Here is a 17,573-nt window from a genome sequence, read left to right on the forward strand (position 1 = left end):
GGGCCTCTTGTCCGCGGAATGCTAGACAAACGCCCTCTACCTTCCACCTGCTGGCACAGACACTGCGCAGGGTTCGGAAATTATGGGGACGTAGGTAGTCTCGTTCCCCATAGCGTTTCTAGACGCGGCTCGAGTTCCCGGAAGGGAACGTCTCGGGTTACTATTGTAACCTTAGTTCCCTGAGGGAACGAGACGCCGCGTCTCGGACCATAATTCCCGCCCCCTGCGGCGCTCACTTCATGCTAGAGCTGCCGCGGGCGTCAAACGCACGTGCTTTATACTTCCTGGTCGATGACGTCATCGCGCCTGTGACGTCACCCCCGTCGTTCATTGGTTGCAAGACATGATTCAGAGTGCGGCCCGCCAATGGCGTTCCCCATAGCGTTTCTAGACGCGGCGTCTCGTTCCCTCAGGGAACTAAGGTTACAATAGTAACCCGAGACGTTTTCTAACTTTCATCTTTGAGACACTGACTACGTTTACATGGACACCAGTAATCTAATTAATGACCTTATTAACTATATTATTGACCTGAATAAGACAATAATATGATTAAGGTGTTTACATGAGTTGCTTTTAGAATATTCCTTTCATTCCTGTCAGTACGAATCGCCGGTCTCTCACTGTCAGCGCCTGCCAAGCCAGCGCCCCCTAACATCATGCCTGTCAAGCCAGCGCCCGCTAACACCATGTCTGCCAAGCCAGAAGCACTTTCTGAGTCAAGTCCAGACACAGCTTGACTTCCTGAGCCGGGTCAACGCACAGCTTCACATCTTGAATCAAGTCAGGACACCGCTTCACTTCATGAGTCAACTCCAGACACCGCTTCACTTCCAACCTCGCCAAGTCAAATCACAGCTGTTGTTCCAGCTCAGCCAAGTCAAGTTACAGCTGAACTTCCAGAGCCAAGTCAAGCTACAGTTGAACTTCCAGAGCCAAGTCACGCTTCAGCTGCACTTCCAGAGCCAAGTCATGCTACAGCTGACCTCCCAGAGCCAAGTCAAGCTGCAGCGGAACTTTCAAAGTACGCATCTGTCATGGCCGCCAGCCCAGTACCAGTTCACAAGATGGACTCCACACCAGTGTTACTTCACAAGTTGGGTTCCTAAGCTCATTCACAAAGTAGCAACTACAATTACACTCAGTCAGGACACATCAACACTTCCTGAGTCAGGTCAAGCAACTACACTTCCTTAGTCAAGTCAAGACTCAACTTCACTTTCTGAGCCAAGTCAAGACACTACTTCACTTCCTGAGCCAAGTCAAGACACTACTTCACTTCCTGAATCAAGTCAAGACACTACCTCACTCCCTGGACCAAGTCAAGCAACTTCACTTCCTGGACCAAGTTAAGCAACCGCACTTCCTGAGTCAAGTCAAGCGACCGCACTTCCTGAGTCAAGTCAAGCGACCGCACTTCCTGAGTCAAGTCAAGCAACCGCACTTCCTGAGTCAGGTCAAGCAACCGCACTTCCTGAGTCAGGTCAAGCAACCGCACTTCCTGGACCATGTCAAGCGACCGCACTTCCTGAGTCAGGTCAAGCAACCGCACGTCCTGAGTCAATCCAAGACACGACCTCACGTCCTCAGTCAAGCCAAGACACGACCTCACGTCCTGAGTCACGCCAAGACACGACCTCACGTCCTGAGTCACGCCAAGACACAACCTCACGTCCTGAGTCACGCCAAGACACGACCTCAGGTCCTGAGTCAAGCCAAGATGCGACCTCACGTCCTGAGTCAAGCCAAGACACGCCTTTACATTCCGAGGCAGGTCAGGACACCCCAACCCTTACAGAATATGAGCAAGTCACAGTAGCACTTCCAGAGTCTCCGCTGGTTCTGTCCAGCCTCCCAGAGTCTCCGCTGGTTCCGCCCAACCTCCCAGAGTCTCCACTGGTTCCGCCCAGCCTCCCAGAGTCTCCGCTGGTTCCGCCCAGCCTCCCCGAGCCTACGCTGGTTCCGCCCAGCCTCCCAGAGTCTCTGCTGGTTCCGCCCAGGCTTACAGAGCGCCCTCCAGTGTCTGCTCTTCCAGAGCTGCCTGCACTTGCAGTAGAACCTCCTATGGGGGTGGCGTTCCCCTACAAACTTTCTGCTTCCCTCCTTGCTCTGTCTCCCTCCTCTGTCTCTGCTCTCCCCAGGTTCCAGTTCATGATTCGGCTGTCTGCTCCACCCTGGAGGGCTGTTGCGCCCCCTGCTCCGTCTCTTGCTCCACCCTGGAGGGTTCCTGCGCCTCCTGTTCCGCCCTGGAGGGCTCCTGCGCCCCCTGTTCCGCACTGGAGGGCTTCTGCGCCTCCTGTTTCGCCCTGGTGGGCTTCTGGTCCGTCTACGCCGGCCTGGCGAGCTTCTGCTCCGTCTGCGTCGCCCTTGTGGGCTCCTGGTCCATCTACGCTGCCCTGGCGGGCTTCGGCTCCGTCTGCTCCGCCCTGGTGGGCTCCTGGTCCGTCTGCGCCACCCTGGCAGACTTCTACTCCACCCTGGTGGGCTTCTGCTCCATCTGCTCCCCCCTGGTGGGCCCCTGATCTGTCTGCACCACCTTCTGGCTCTCAGATTTTCCGGTCCCGCCTCAGTTCATAGCTGCTTCACCCCCACATGGACCTGGCCCTCCATCCCTCCCCCTGTTCCGCCTCCGCTCCACCACCCTCCGGTATCATTATGTGGTTGGAGCGTCTGGAAGCCGCTCTTTGGGGGGGGGGGGGGGTTTCTCACACACACACCTGCAGCTCATTCACACACAGCTTATAAGCCACTCACACACACAGACTCTTGTAGTCTTGTATTGCCCCAGCTACACTTCTGAGCGTTTCTTCCTGTGTTTGTCTTCCCGTGCTTCGATTCCTGGACTCCCTCTCGTGTTTTGATTCTCGCTGCCAGCCCCGACCATTCTGCCTGTTATTCGGACTACGAATTCTGTCTGCCCCTGTGTGTTTGGTCTGTCTTTATTAAGTTTAATAAATGCTGCATTTGGATCCGCTCCTCTCAGACTCTCCATTACAACAGTACAGAATTGTTCTCTTTCAAAATTTTAGGTTCCTCCTACTTCAAATATAAAATATGTATGTCAGGACTATTTTGGACTCTTTTGTCTTGTGTTGCCACTGTCTCAGTTTCTGTTTTCCATATTTGGTCATGTTCCTTTTCTTGTTTCTAGCACCTGTACTCCATTTATCCTGTGTATTTAGTTCTTGTTTGCCCTGTGTTGGGTCTACTCGTTGTTACGTGTCTTCTCAAACTGTTGCTGTGGATTATCCCTTGTGTTTCTCGATTAAAGTACTGTTTTACATTTACTCTGCGACTCCAGCGTGTTCCTGAGACAGCATATTGTGACAATGTATCTGCAAGCCTTTATATATGCAAATTAATTCATAGGGAGGACCAGTGTCACTTTGACTCTCAATGGACTGTGTTATAAACTGGATCCTCAGTCACTGTCAAGCTGCAGTCTTGCCACGGTCTTCATTTGACAGTTTTAGAGTGTTAATGGAAATTATTTGGTTTGGAGTTCTGCTGATGATAATTTCAAGTGAGAATGATTTCACTTCTCCAGATTATTACTGTCATTACATTCTTCTATGCCATAATGTTTGTTTTCCTGTTTTTCAGCTGTTAGTGGTCAGTCTTTGACCTCCTCAGATTCTGTGGTGAAAAAGCCTGGAGAATCAGTGACTCTGTCCTGCACTGGGTCTGGATTCTCAGTGAGCAGCTACTGGATGAGCTGGATTCGTCAGAAACCAGGGAAAGGACTGGAGTGGATTGGACGAAGACATGGCTCTACTGAATATTATGCTCAGTCTCTACAGGGCCAGTTCTCCATCACCATAGACACCAGCAAAAACATTGTGTATTTAGAGGTGAAAAGCCTGAAGACTGAAGACACAGCTGTTTATTACTGTGCACGAGAGTCACTGTTACACAAAAGACTGCAGGACTGAACAAATACTATTCATGCAATACATTACTGATCAATTGCAAACTTTACCTCATCAAATTACTTGTTATTTGAAACAATTAAATTCTCATAACCAGTTTCCTTACAAGTGTATAAAACAACACTGTCAGACCATCTAAGTTCATCACTAAACTTAGAGACCTGGACTTTAACACCTCACTTTGCAACTGGGTTATGGATTTTCTGACTGACAGACCTCAGCATGTTAGATCAGGTCACATCTGTTCCACTACCGTCGCACTGAACACTGGTGTACCACAGGGCTGTGTGCTGAGCCCCTTTCTCTACTCCCTTTTCACCCACAACTGCAGGCCTGTGTATGGATCTAACACCATCATCAAGTTTGCAGACGACACTACGGTGATCGGTCTCATCAGCAACAACGATGAGACTGCCTACAGGGAGGAGATTCAGCACCTGTCCACGTGGTGCACAGACAATAATCTGCTCCTTAACACCACCAAAACCAAGGAGCTCATTGTGGACTTCAGGAAGGGAAGAAGAGGCTCACATGATCCCATCCACATCAATGGGATGACTGTTGAGTCTGTTTCATCCTTTAAGTTCTTGGGGACCCACATTTCGGAGGACCTATCCTGGACTACCAACACCTCCAGCCTGGTCAAGAAGGCTCACCAGCGCCTCTTCTTCTTGAGAACACTTAAGAAGAACCAGCTGTCCTCAGCTATCCTGGTGAACTTCTATCGCTGCACGATAGAAAGCATCCTTACGAACTGTGTCACAGTCTAGTACGGAAGCTGCTCTGTTGCGGAGCTTAAGGCACTGCAGCGGGTAGTGAAAACTGCCCAACGCATCATAGGGACTCCACTTCCATCCATTGAGGACATTCAGAAGAAACACTGTTTGCGTCGAGCACGCAGTATTCTTAAGGATTCCTCTCACCCCGCCCACAAACTGTTTTCTCTCCTGCCTTCTGGCAGGCGCTTCAGATGCCCAAAGACTAGAACCAGCAGACTGAGGAACAGCTTCTTTCCCAGAGCTGTCTCCTTATTGAACTCTGCCCCCCCGCCCCACCCCACACACCCCTACAGTCTCCCCATTACCATTGCACTACTTAATCTGTTGCACTACACTGTACTGGTCCTTCTCAAAAAATTTCCATATTGTGATAAAGTTCATTATTTTCTGTAATGTACTGATAAACATTAGACTTTCATATATTTTCGATTCATTACAACACAACTGAAGTAGTTCAAGCCTTTTATTTTTTTAATATTGATGATTTTGGCATACAGCTCATGAAAACCCAAAATTCCTATCTCAAAAAATTAGCATATTTCATCTGACCAATAAAAGAAAAGTGTTTTTAAAACAAAAAAAGTCAACCTTCAAATAATTATGTTCAATTATGCACTCAATACTTGGTCGGGAATCCTTTTGCAGAAATGACTGCTTCAATGCGGCGTGGCATGGAGGCAATCAGCCTGTGGCACTGCTGAGGTGTTATGGAGGCCCAGGATGCTTCGATAGCGGCCTTAAGCTCATCCAGAGTGTTGGGTCTTTCGTCTCTCAACTTTCTCTTCACAATATCCCACAGATTTTCTATGGGGTTAAGGTCAGGAGAGTTGGCAGGCCAATTGAGCACAGTAATACCATGGTCAGTAAACCATTTACCAGTGGTTTTGGCACTGTGAGCAGGTGCCAATTCGTGCTGAAAAATGAAATCTTCATCTCCATAAAGCTTTTCAGCAGATGGAAGCATGAAGTGCACCAAAATCTCCTGATAGCTAGCTGCATTGACCCTGCCCTTGATAAAACACAGTGGACCAACACCAGCAGCTGACATGGCACCCCAGACCATCAATGACTGTGGGTACTTGACACTGGACTTCCAGGCATTTTGGCATTTCCCTCTCCCCAGTCTTCCTCCAGACTCTGGCACCTTGATTTCCGAATGACATGCAAAATTTGCTTTCATCCGAAAAAGTACTTTGGACCACTGAGCAACAGTCCAGTGCTGCTTCTCTGTAGCCCAGGTCAGGCGCTTCTGCCGCTGTTTCTGGTTCAAAAGTGGCTTGACCTGGCGCCTGTACACGGTGGCTCTGGATGTTTCTACTCCAGACTCAGTCCACTGCTTCCGCAGGTCCCCCAAGGTCTGGAATCGGTCCTTCTCCACAATCTTCCTCAGGGTCCGGTCACCTCTTCTCGTTGTGCAGCATTTTCTGCCACACTTTTTCCTTCCCACAGACTTCCCACTGAGGTGCCTTGATACAGCACTCTGGGAATAGCCTATTCGTTCAGAAATATCTTTCTGTGTCTTACCCTCTTGCTTGAGGGTGTCAATGATGGCCTTCTGGTCGGCAGTCTTACCCATGATCGCGGTTTTGAGTAATGAACCAGGCTGGGAGTTTTTAAAAGCCTCAGGAATCTTTAGCAGGTGTTTAGAGTTAATTAGTTGATTCAGATGATTAGGTTAATAGCTCGTTTAGAGAACCTTTTCATGATATGCTAATTTTTTGAGATAGGAATTTTGGGTTTTCATGAGCTGTATGCCAGAATCATCAATATTAAAACAATAAAAGGCTTGAACTACTTCAGTTATGTTGTAATGAATCTAAAAATCAAGTGAACTCGTAAAGTTCACTTGAAGGAGTGAATGAAAACGAGTGAGTGAATTCGGACACTAAGTGCACCGGAAGGACTGCTGCTTTTGCATAGTATTGCTTACTGCTTAACAATCATTTAAAATGGACAGTTCGAGTAGTAAGATTAAAGGATTTATCTTGAACTATGACATTGAGTTTATGTATAAACCTTGGTTAAACAATTTAATAATCAATTTGCAACGAATTTGTACCTGTGTTGTACGCTGTATTACGGCGTGGACGAGCGCGTTGTAAAATGAACGGATGGATGATTCAGCTGCGGGCGCCATCGTCTGGCGAGACGCGGGAATTCAGCCTACACCTGTCTGATTGGTTTGTTTCAGTGTATTTAAACCCTGGGTTTTCTTCTGTTCATTGTCAGTTCCTGTTGTGTGTATAAATAAAACTAAATTGCTGTGTTTAGATCCTCATCCTTATTTCCAACCGTTTTGTGACATAACCAGTTATGACCACATACCCTCTTTATATTTTGTGTTCAATGTTATATTTATTGCTAACTGTACAACATCAAATCAGGTTGACAAACACAATTTTATCTCAGTATGACTGACAAGCATTTTGCACTTGAACGTCCAATAGCGTGTTTAGGCACCACGCAACCCACGCAAATGCGTGGGGCCCCGTGATCCAGGGGGCCCCCGCGGAACGCGATTTCTTCCGATGGAAATCGATAACCGGACATTTTTGTAACTGGTTTAATACCGGACTACTGATAAGTAATACTGTTATCGATACCTGTGTTGTTTTATCTCCGTATACTTATTTGTTAATTGCGATTTAGAAGCTGTTCTCATAACCGGACGCGCCTGCCATGAGAGGTTTGGCATAGTATGTGCAGCGGCACCGTCTCAATCTCTGTCCGGCGCAGGTAAAATCGTTTTAAGGTAAGGTGCAATTCATATTTCCTTATTAAATAACTTACAAAATAATTAGAAAACTTTCTGTCAGGCGTTATTTTACAAACAGCACGAGTGAATCTCCGCTAGCTCTCCATCTTTCCCTCTCAAAATGCGCAAATGGCTTTAAATGACCACATCGCGTCTGCACTATAAGCAAGCTGCACACTGCACGGTTGAAACAGGAACTTTCACAGTTTACATGCATCGTCACTAAAGTTTAGAATTTGCCTTTCTTTTCAAGTTTGGCCAGTATTTAAACCATTCAGCACTTCTGCGCTCTCCAGAGACGATGTGCTCATGATTGGCCTATTGTGAAAACAAAAGTACACAGCATGATTCAACATTTAATGATGTTTTATTAACCAAAGTTCGGGAGGAGCACGTCAGATACTTAGCCTAATTAACACAGCTGGAACTCACTCAAGCCAATCTACATCATGCATAAATACAGCTGATTTACCTCTACCCATTTGACGGATTATCAGCATTCGGTTTGCACCTTTTGCCATGACATCACAGATCTTTCCCAGGATTTACAGGCTTCATCCCGGTCTCTGCTTGACCAGCCACACACGCTCTCACCAAAGCCCTTAAAACGTAATCTCGCCCCCACCGGCGTCACTTCCAAACTTCTTCCCCGGCATCCTCTTGTCATCCGGCCGGGCCAACAATTCCTCCGATCGGAAAGTGGATCGTTTTTAATGCCTGAGGCAAACGCTGATCAATTCCGACGCACCGTCCTCGCGGAGGATAAACAAAGTGAATCCGTACGATCTTAGTTATTCGTTTCCCTTCAATCAGCCAACCTCACTCTTAAATCCACTCCAGCAGGGCAGCCAATATTTCCAGCAAACTTGCAAAGCCCCGTACTCCCCTCGTTCGATACCACCATCGCCCCGCATTAGACCCGGTCGTGCACTGGGTCTCACCGGCAGGCCTTCAACGAGCCTGGGCCGCGCCCCAGATCTCATCGCACCAAAGCCACTCACTGCCCGCTTTGGCTCAACCATTTAACGTGGCTCTCCCGGCCACAGCATCGAATGCAGCTCTCTTAGCAGACACTATAGCCTGAAGACGTCTCCGCTAGAGGCACAGGTCATGTTGCAAATAAATTTTAGAAACAGTTGCAAAGGTAGGTCATTTTTTGCTAAAGGCTTTTAAACGATGTTGTGACATAAAATTATGTCAATGTAATTTTTGTACCTAGGATTGAAGAAACTCCGTAAAACACAACAAATTACTCAGTTTCTGAATTAATATTTTTATTTTTTCATTTTAAATTACACATTTCACTCATAATCTGACAAAAAAGATCGATTTTCGAGAAATAAGTGTTTGCCTAAATGACTATAAATAAATAAATATAAAAATAAAAATAAATAAATAAATAAATAAACACAGAGCAAGTGCAACTAAGCACTTGTGATGTGCATATTGCAAGCACCTCTTTCCTAGTCTCTAGCAGATGTGCCACTAGGCTAGCTTTTCAACACTTATTACTTTGCATGGTTAAGAGGAAAATGTATGTCTTTTTAGCATCCTATTTTCAAAGCATGCCTGAAGTTGCTAAATTTTTTATATTTATAGGATATTTCACTAAATATTAGGGCTGGGTATTGTCACTAATTTGGCGATTCGATTCTTATTTTTATGGTTTTGATTTCGATTCGATATCGATTAGCTATCAATATTTCATTTAAATTGTTAGTTTTGCAGACATGTGATCCATATTTTAATATAAATGCTGGTAACTGAAACTCTCCTACTTAAGTTTATTACTGAAATACACATCTACATTAATAATAGGGTGCACACAGTTGTTTATTTTAAACAACTTTTATTTTAAATGAACACTGTAACAAGAAGTCATAAATATGTGCATCCATTGTACACCATGTAAACAAACTGCAAAATGCACATTACTGTAAAAAATAAAAAGACTGTAAATGTGCAACAGTGAAATCTATTAAGAACTTCAAACATGTTTAAGAAATAAAACTTTTTTTTTCTAAATTCAAAACACTCAAAACAGGCCCATCATAAAGCCTTTGTCTGCTTATACAAAACATTCTAACTGTCCATAAAACTTACAGTTCTTAACTACAGCCTAATCATTTTTCTGCAAAAGAAGCAGCTGATCAACATGTTCTGATCTGATCTAAGGCAGCTCCTCTGCGCTGTGATTAGATCACCAGCGGTTGAGAAAACTCTCTCAGCAGGAACACTAGTGACACCTTCAGGACGAGAGGTGAATATTCATATCCTCTTACGTGAAGCACGTGCATTAAGAATCGATTCGGGGATTTCCCGAATCGATATAGTTGCGTTCAACTGAAGATCGATTAAAATCGGAGAATCGATATTTTTTTTTTACCCAGCCCTACTAAATATGTTGCTATGTGCTTTGGAAAACACGTCGCTAAGGTAATCTGAGAAGTTGCAAAATCTGGCAACAATTTGTCCAATTGGTAACACTACCATACTGCAACATACAATCTACCCGCCCCACCTTCCCACAGCACTGCGGTTTTAAATGTGTTTTTATTCTAAGTTCACAAAGCTTGAACTTAAGAATGCAGCAATTTCTCGTGCAAGATCGTGCTTCCAGTCTTATCCATTCACATATGAATGTAAGTCCATGGAACGAAGTGGCCTCCAGCTCCTGTAGCAAACAGTACCGTGATGCTGCCTCTGCTAAATTACCACTTAATCTTTAATATTTGGCCATTTCTTTGCAACAGACATGTTGGAATTGCAAATCCTTGGATGCGGACATCAAAGCTGCCACTCTTCCGAATATATCATTACATAACCTTCCAGCACTTCCCCCCGTAGGTGGCTTGAATTAAATGAGGGTTTCACATTAGCCAATCGAAGTGGCTACTAGCATAATTCTTGGGTACGAAATGCCCTCTAGTCTATCTGTCAGCTCCGCATAACTCCCTGTTTCCAAGCATTGTCGCCTAAAAAAAAAAAAAAAAAATCCTCTTGATGAATTCTCTCACAATAGTAGGACATTGATCGTGCAACCAATTTGTTAAATCATGGGTCTCCACACTGGCAAAAGTCGACATCACCTCAGCTTTTAAAGCTATGCCATCCATCCAGAACCATGGCACTTATTTAGGGTACGTTAACACAAGAAGCCTTTGTCATACACCTAACTTTCAGATGCAAGCAGCACCAAGATTTTCTGACGTTATCAGAAGCGGCTTTTTGGATTTGGCAAACATTTTACGTAAAGTAATCCTCAAAGCATCTACCCCTTTTTAGACAACTCAAATTAAGTATCGAACTCCCTGTCAGATGCTGCTAGAGCCTCCCGGTGGTGCAAATATGTTTCTCTTTCAACTCTCAACTACCGGCGAAACGTACCTGTCTGAAGCCGCGAGTATTAAACTCACGTCAGACACTGCGAGAGCCTTTCCGCTCGTAAATGTTTTCCTTCAACTACAAAAAAAAAAAAAAAAACATTTTGGATCTTCCCATCCCTAACCTTTTCCCTCCTACGGTCGGTGAGGCATTCCAGTCTGATACCGTGAGCCTTGGTCTCCTGTCAGACACCCCAGGAACCTCCCGACCACACAACTTTACCATTCTGTCGTAGGTTCGGCGGGGCCCACCCATTCGATGCCGTGAGCCTTGGTCTCCCGTCGGATACACAGGGGCCCCCTGGCCAGTCATCCTTACTTTTCCACCCTACAGTCGGCAAGGCCTACCCGTCCGATCAAGAGCCTTGGTCTCCCATCGGATGCCGCGAGGGCCTAACCGAACTTGCAATTTTTTTCCGTTCCGTCTACGCCGTGATTATTAAACTCCTGTCAAACGCTACAACAGCCTTCCTGTCAAGCAAATCTTGGCCCCTCAGTTCCGTATACCAGTTCCGTCTACCCATCTGATGCCTTGAGTATTGAACTCTCGTCGATTGCTGCAAAAAAAAATAAATAAAAAAAATAAATAAATAAATAAATTAATTAAAAAATAAATAAATAAATAAATAAATAAATAAAAATATAAATAAATAAATAAAAACATTTCCATCCCTGACCTTTTCCTTACTACGGTCGGCGAGGTATTCCCGTCTGATGCCGTGAGCCTTGGCCTCCCGTCAGACACCCCAGGAGCCTCCTGACCACAACTTACCTTTCCGTCCCACGTCCTGCGGGGCCCACCCGTCCGATGCCGTGAGCCTTGGTCTCCCGTCGGATGCGCAGGGGCCCCCAGGTCAGACATCTAACCTTTTCGACACCACAGTCGGCGGGGCCTACCCGTCCGATGCCGTGAGCATTGGTCTCCCGTCGGACACCGCAGGGGCCCCCGCCCAGTCAACTTCACTTTTCTTCCCTACAGTCGGCAGGGCCTACCCGTCCGATCACGAGCCTTGGTCTCCCATCGGATGCTGCGAGAGCCTAGCCGACCTTGCAATTTTTTCCGTTCTGTCCGACGGTCGGCGAGACTCAACCGTCTGACTCCACAAGTCTCCGCCTCCCGCCGGACACTATCCGAGCCCCTTCAGGCCAACTTCACATCTTTTCCCCCCACCTGGCGAGGCTTACCCATTCGAGGTTCTGAGTCCTGATCTCCCCTCGGATGTCGGCGAGAGCCCTCCCAGTCGGGTTTTCCTTTCTGCCTCCCCGGCCGGCGAGGCTTACCCGTCCGATGCCGCGAGCCTTGGTCTCCCGTCGGACGTCGGCGAGAGTTCTCCCGGTCAGGTTACTTACTTGGCGCCTGCAAGCGAGACTCATCCATGCGATGCCGTGAGCCTTGGTCTCCCATCGGATGTCGCAAGAGTCGCCCGCACCAGGCGTCCCAAAACCTTTTTACCTGCCAAACCGAGAAGACCCACTCGTCTGACGTTCTGAGTCTTGATCTCCCGTTGGAGGCTTCATGGGTCCTCTTGGTCAGCACCAATAGGGGCCGATCGACCAGTAGAGCCCTCATGCCAACATCGTAAGCTGCTCCGGCCAAGGCAACCCGGGTTCTCCTGATCGGGCCCCAACCACGCTGCTCCTCCTTCGGCCGGTAGGGCTCACCCGTTCCAACGCTGTGTGCTCCGGTTGAGTATCTCCCGACCGGACGCCCTAAATCCCGTAATCCATACAAGCAGCCGGTAGAGCCTTTCGACCTGATACAAAAAACCTCTCCCATCAGAGTACGAAAGGCTCCCCCGGCCAGCTAACCAAACATCTTCTCCCAAACAACAGCCCCCGCCAGATCTCAGCGCTTGGGGGGGGTCCTTTGTCTGGCGGCTGTCCTACACTCCATTGCTTATTGGGGGGTACTCTAGGTTCGGGCCATTCCCGAGCTCGGAGCCCTTCCCCGGACAGCACGCCAAACACGCTTACATACTCCAGCTAATTATATGTAAGTGGGAACTCGTGAAATTATGTTTTATTAACCAAAGTTCGGGAGGAGCACATCAGATACTTAGCCTAATTAACACAGCTGGAACTCACTCAAGCCAATCTACATCATGCATAAATACAGCTGACTTACCTCTACCCATTTGACGGATTATCAGCATCCCTCCACCACCCCATCTCCTCACTCCGAGTTCCTTCTACACATATACATGTGGGGGGGGGGGTACTCTAGGTTCGGGCCATTCCCGAGCTCGGAGCCCTTCCCCGGACAGCACGCCAAACACGCTTACATACTCCAGCTAATTATATGTAAGTGGGAACTCGTGAAATTACATATTGAAAAAAAAAAACTCAACCACTTAAAAAAAAATCCTCCCTCCAACAAGAGTCACCTAAAAGGGGAATTCACCCCAATTTCAAAAATGAAATTCAGGTCCTGAATGAATGTCTGTAAAAATCCTGATGGGAGGGAGTATCAGTATAAATAATTCTAGATTTTAACTGTAAGCCTTTTTTATCATGTAGATTAAATCAAAAATATGGCATGTCTTACCATTTGTATGCCGATGATACACAAATTTATCTCCCTTTGAAAGCAGGAGAGAATTGTGGTGCTAACTCACTGTTAGCATGTCTGGAAGAGGTTAAAAATTGGATGACTCATAATCTGGTTCAATTAAACCAGAGTAAAACTGAGATTATGCTTTTTGGACCTGCCAGAGGAAGCTTTGATGTTGTTAATTATTTGGGCACATGGTCAGACTATTGCCATGACCAAGTAAAAAACCTAGGTGTTGTGTTTGATCGAGATCTGAAATTTGATAAGCAGATTAATGCCGTGGTTAAGAGTTGCTTTTTCCAGATTAGGACTATTGCACGTTTAAAGCCTATTCTGTCGATGAAAGATTTAGAAAAAGTTATTAATGCCTTTTTTATGTCCCGTCTTGACTATTGCAATGTTTTGTTTGTAGGGTCCAGTCAGACTACTATATCACGTTTGCAATTAGTTCAGAATGCGGCGGCACGGTTGTTAGTGGGTGCTAAGAAAAGTCATCATATTTCTCCTATCTTATCTTCTCTCAGGTGGCTTCCAGTGGATTTTAGGATAAAACATAAAACTCTGCTGTATGTTTTTAAATCAGTGCATGGAATAGCTCCTGCTTATGTATCTGAGCTTATTGCTCTTCACCAAGCACCTAGGTCTTTAAGGTCAAATAATAAGTTTTTGCTTTCTGTTCCTCAATCTCATTTAAAGTCTAAAGGTGATCAGGCTTTTGCTGTAGCGGGTCCAAAGCTCTGGAATAGTCTGCCTCTTGAACTAAGAGAGATCACTTCTTTGAATGTATTTAAAGTTAGTGTTAAAAATTATTTCTTGTCATTAGCTTTTTGAGAGGTTGGGCTAGTATTTGTATTTTAAGTTGCATGTTGTTTTTGTGTTGTTGTTATATGTTTGTTTTAAGATGCTGATTGTACAGCACTTTGGTCTGCATGTGCAGTTGTAAAGTGCTTTATAAATAAAGTAAAGTAAAGTAAAGTAAAGTAAAGTAAAGTAAAGTAAAGAGATGAAAATGTCCCTAAAAGAGGGACACTTTGGAGTAATCACAACCACGCCTCCTTCCTGAGGAAGTCAGTATGTTAATTTCATTACATAAAAATAGCTAGGGACGCTATAATTCTCTATTCCATTGTGTTGTGCTCCTATGCATATGATGTTCAAACATGTTGTGGTATGCTGAGGAAACCTCTCTTTCTTTGAAGAGCATTTTTATTTTTAAAAATTTGCTGTATGTGCCATTTTCTGTTTGTTTAGAGGAATTTAGTAAACTGCAGGAATAAAATAACTTACAATTTTCAACATCTTTTTACATTATTTATTTTTGCACCAACTTATAGAAAGTAGTATAACGGCATCAATAAGCAGTATTGTATCAGTAGTGATATAATGTAAACAATACTACAATCCCTACCACAGAAACACTTGCAAAATCCACCTAGGGGACCTACCCGGGACCACTTGCTAAGGGCCCCCAAAACACAAAACACGCCCCTGTGAACGTTTTACTCTATGCAAAACTGCTCAGCGTTTTCGCCTCTCAGGGTGTTTAAAGAGAGCCGTTTGTATGGTTTATCTCCCAGTAGAGCAGAGAGAAATCAACACAAATTATGTTCCTGACATCTTTACTACTGCTTTTGGCAGCAATGACCTGTGAGTGTATTTAACAGCAAGTAATATGAAAAATGTATGTGGACAGAGCTGTATAATTTCATCAGTGTGTGTATTGTTATTTTCTCTCTGACAGGTGTGGAGTGTAATATTGTCCTGACGCAGACAAACTCTATAGTTCTGCGGCCGGGAGACTCACTTACTCTCACATGTGAGGTGTCTGGATACTCTGTTACTGATAATAGCTATGCAACAGCCTGGATACGACATCCTGCAGGAAAAGCTCTGGAGTGGATTGTGCACATATGGGGAGGTGGAGGCATAACAAAAAAAGACTCACTGGCAAACAAGTTCAGCATCTCCAAAAGTGACTCCAGCAAAACAGTGACTCTCAAAGGACAAAATCTACAGACTGAAGACACAGCTGTGTATTACTGTGCCAGACGACCACAACATGAGAAAACAGCACAAGCACTGTACATGAACTGCCACAGTCAACATCCATTCATGATTTAATTATCACTCATGTATTGATTCTTGTAATACGACACTTAACAGAATAGTTCAACCCAAAATAATAATAAAAAAAATATTCAAAAAACATTTACTGGCCCCATGTCAAACCAAACTTGTATGCCGGTAACACTTTACAATACGTGTGCACAAATAAGCATTAATTCATGTTTAATTAATGCACAGATAATCACAAGTTAATGAAGAACTAAGCAATTTATTAATGATTACTACATCAGCAACTAATGAACATTCTATATGATTCATAGATTAAGTAATCAATACATTGTTATTAGTTAATTGTGCCATAATGTATTAATTCCCTAATAACTTATTTTATCAACTAATAGTGCAAATTCATGTGTTAGTTACTACAGTGGTCAAAGCTATGTACTTCAACTTCCAGTTGTCTGCTTTAATTACTCATTAGCTAATGATTTGCAGAGATATCATTATGTTATGACTTTACTTATTGAGGCACAAAACTATTAGCTAATTGTTAAGTAATATGTCATTGTGGTTATGATATAGAATTAGTCAGTTATGCGCCTTAATGTGTTGAAGCCATGCATTTAAACTTCCAGTTGTCTGCTTTAATTAATCATTAGCTAATGATTTGCAAAGATATCATTATGTTATGACTTTACTTACTGGGGCACAAAAATATTAACTAACTGTTAAGTAATATAGTTATAGCTAATGATTAATTAAAGCAGACAACTGGAAGTTTAAATGCATGACTTGAACCCATTTTGCTAATTAACACATGAATTTACACTATTAGTTAATAAAATTGGTTATTAGGGAATTAATACATTATGACACACTTAATTAATAACAATTTATTTATTACTTAATCTATGAATCATATAGAATGTTCATTAGTTGCTGATGTAGTAATCATTAATAAATTGTTTAGTTCTTCATTAACTTGTGATTATCAGTGCATTAATTAAACATAAATTAATGCACATGTGTGCACACGTATTGTAAAGTGTTACCTGTATGCCTTCTTATGAGAAACACATAAAAAGATATTATTAAAAAATAAAAATTCATACAGGATTAGAATGACATGAGGGTGAATGAATGGTAACCTAAATGATTTTTGGGTGAACTATCCCTTTAATTACACCAAATGATCCTTAATGAGTAGATGTTGTCCAATTCTAAGCCATTTAAGCTGAAAATACAAGCCACTGCCAGCAAGATGGATGTAAAACACTTATGCAATGTTATCGCATTATCGTTTTTAGTGCTTTGATGTCTTTGTAAATTCCTGAAAACTGGCCTATGCAAACTAAAGATGCAAACCCTGTAAGAAAGCATTTTAGCTCACTGAAATTCAAGCTTCAAAATCATGTCCTTATTTAACTGAGGTAAAGATATGCAAATGGCTTACCATCCACATGAGAGAATAAAAGCATCAGTTTCCTCCAGCACAGGGGCAGTCCACTAACACTAGGATAAAGCTGTGTGGATTTACCCTCTGATTCTGAAATCAATCATGAGTCAAACTCTACTCATTTTATTTGCCTTTTTGCCGTGTGAGTGAATTTATTCTTTATGTAGCTGACTTTATTTATAAAAAATATTTATATAGTTTAAAACAGATGCAATTAGATTGAGATTCAGTGTGTTGTTGTCTTTTACAGATGTTTCTGGCATCTCACTGACCTCGTCTCCTGCTCAGACTAAAGCTCCTGGTCAGTCGGTGAGGTTGTCCTGTCAGATCTTTGGATATGCCCTCACAGACTATGGCACAGCTTGGATCAGGCAGTCTCCTGGAGAAGCCTTGGAGTGGATCGGGATCATATGGGGTGGTGGATCAATAGCCTCTGGGAATTCCTTCAAGAGCCGCTTCACTATTTCTAGAGACACAAACCGAAATGAGCTGTACTTAGACATCAGCAGCCTCCAGACTGAAGACACAGCTGTTTATTACTGTGCAAAGACAGACACAGTGGATCAGTCCAGTGTGAGGATCTGACAAAAACAGATCTGCAGTTCATCAACACATTTTTGAACCCACAACAAAATACATGCTTCATGTTCACG

General features: G+C 44.1%; 1 protein-coding gene across 1 annotated transcript in view; it reads left to right on the forward strand.

Moving 5' to 3' along the window:
- Nucleotides 1-15,001: 15,001 nt before the first annotated feature.
- ighd (immunoglobulin heavy constant delta) overlaps nucleotides 15,002-17,573 on the forward strand; it is a 157,922-nt gene continuing 155,350 nt past the window's right edge. The window contains exons 1-2 of the mRNA XM_073832539.1: nucleotides 15,002-15,050; nucleotides 15,139-15,459. Coding sequence (XP_073688640.1) covers nucleotides 15,002-15,050; nucleotides 15,139-15,459 — 370 coding nt within the window. The remainder of the gene's footprint in view (nucleotides 15,051-15,138; nucleotides 15,460-17,573) is intronic.

Source organism: Garra rufa, chromosome 1 (genome assembly GCF_049309525.1).
Source record: "Garra rufa chromosome 1, GarRuf1.0, whole genome shotgun sequence".
NCBI classification, from domain to species: Eukaryota; Metazoa; Chordata; class Actinopteri; order Cypriniformes; family Cyprinidae; genus Garra; species Garra rufa.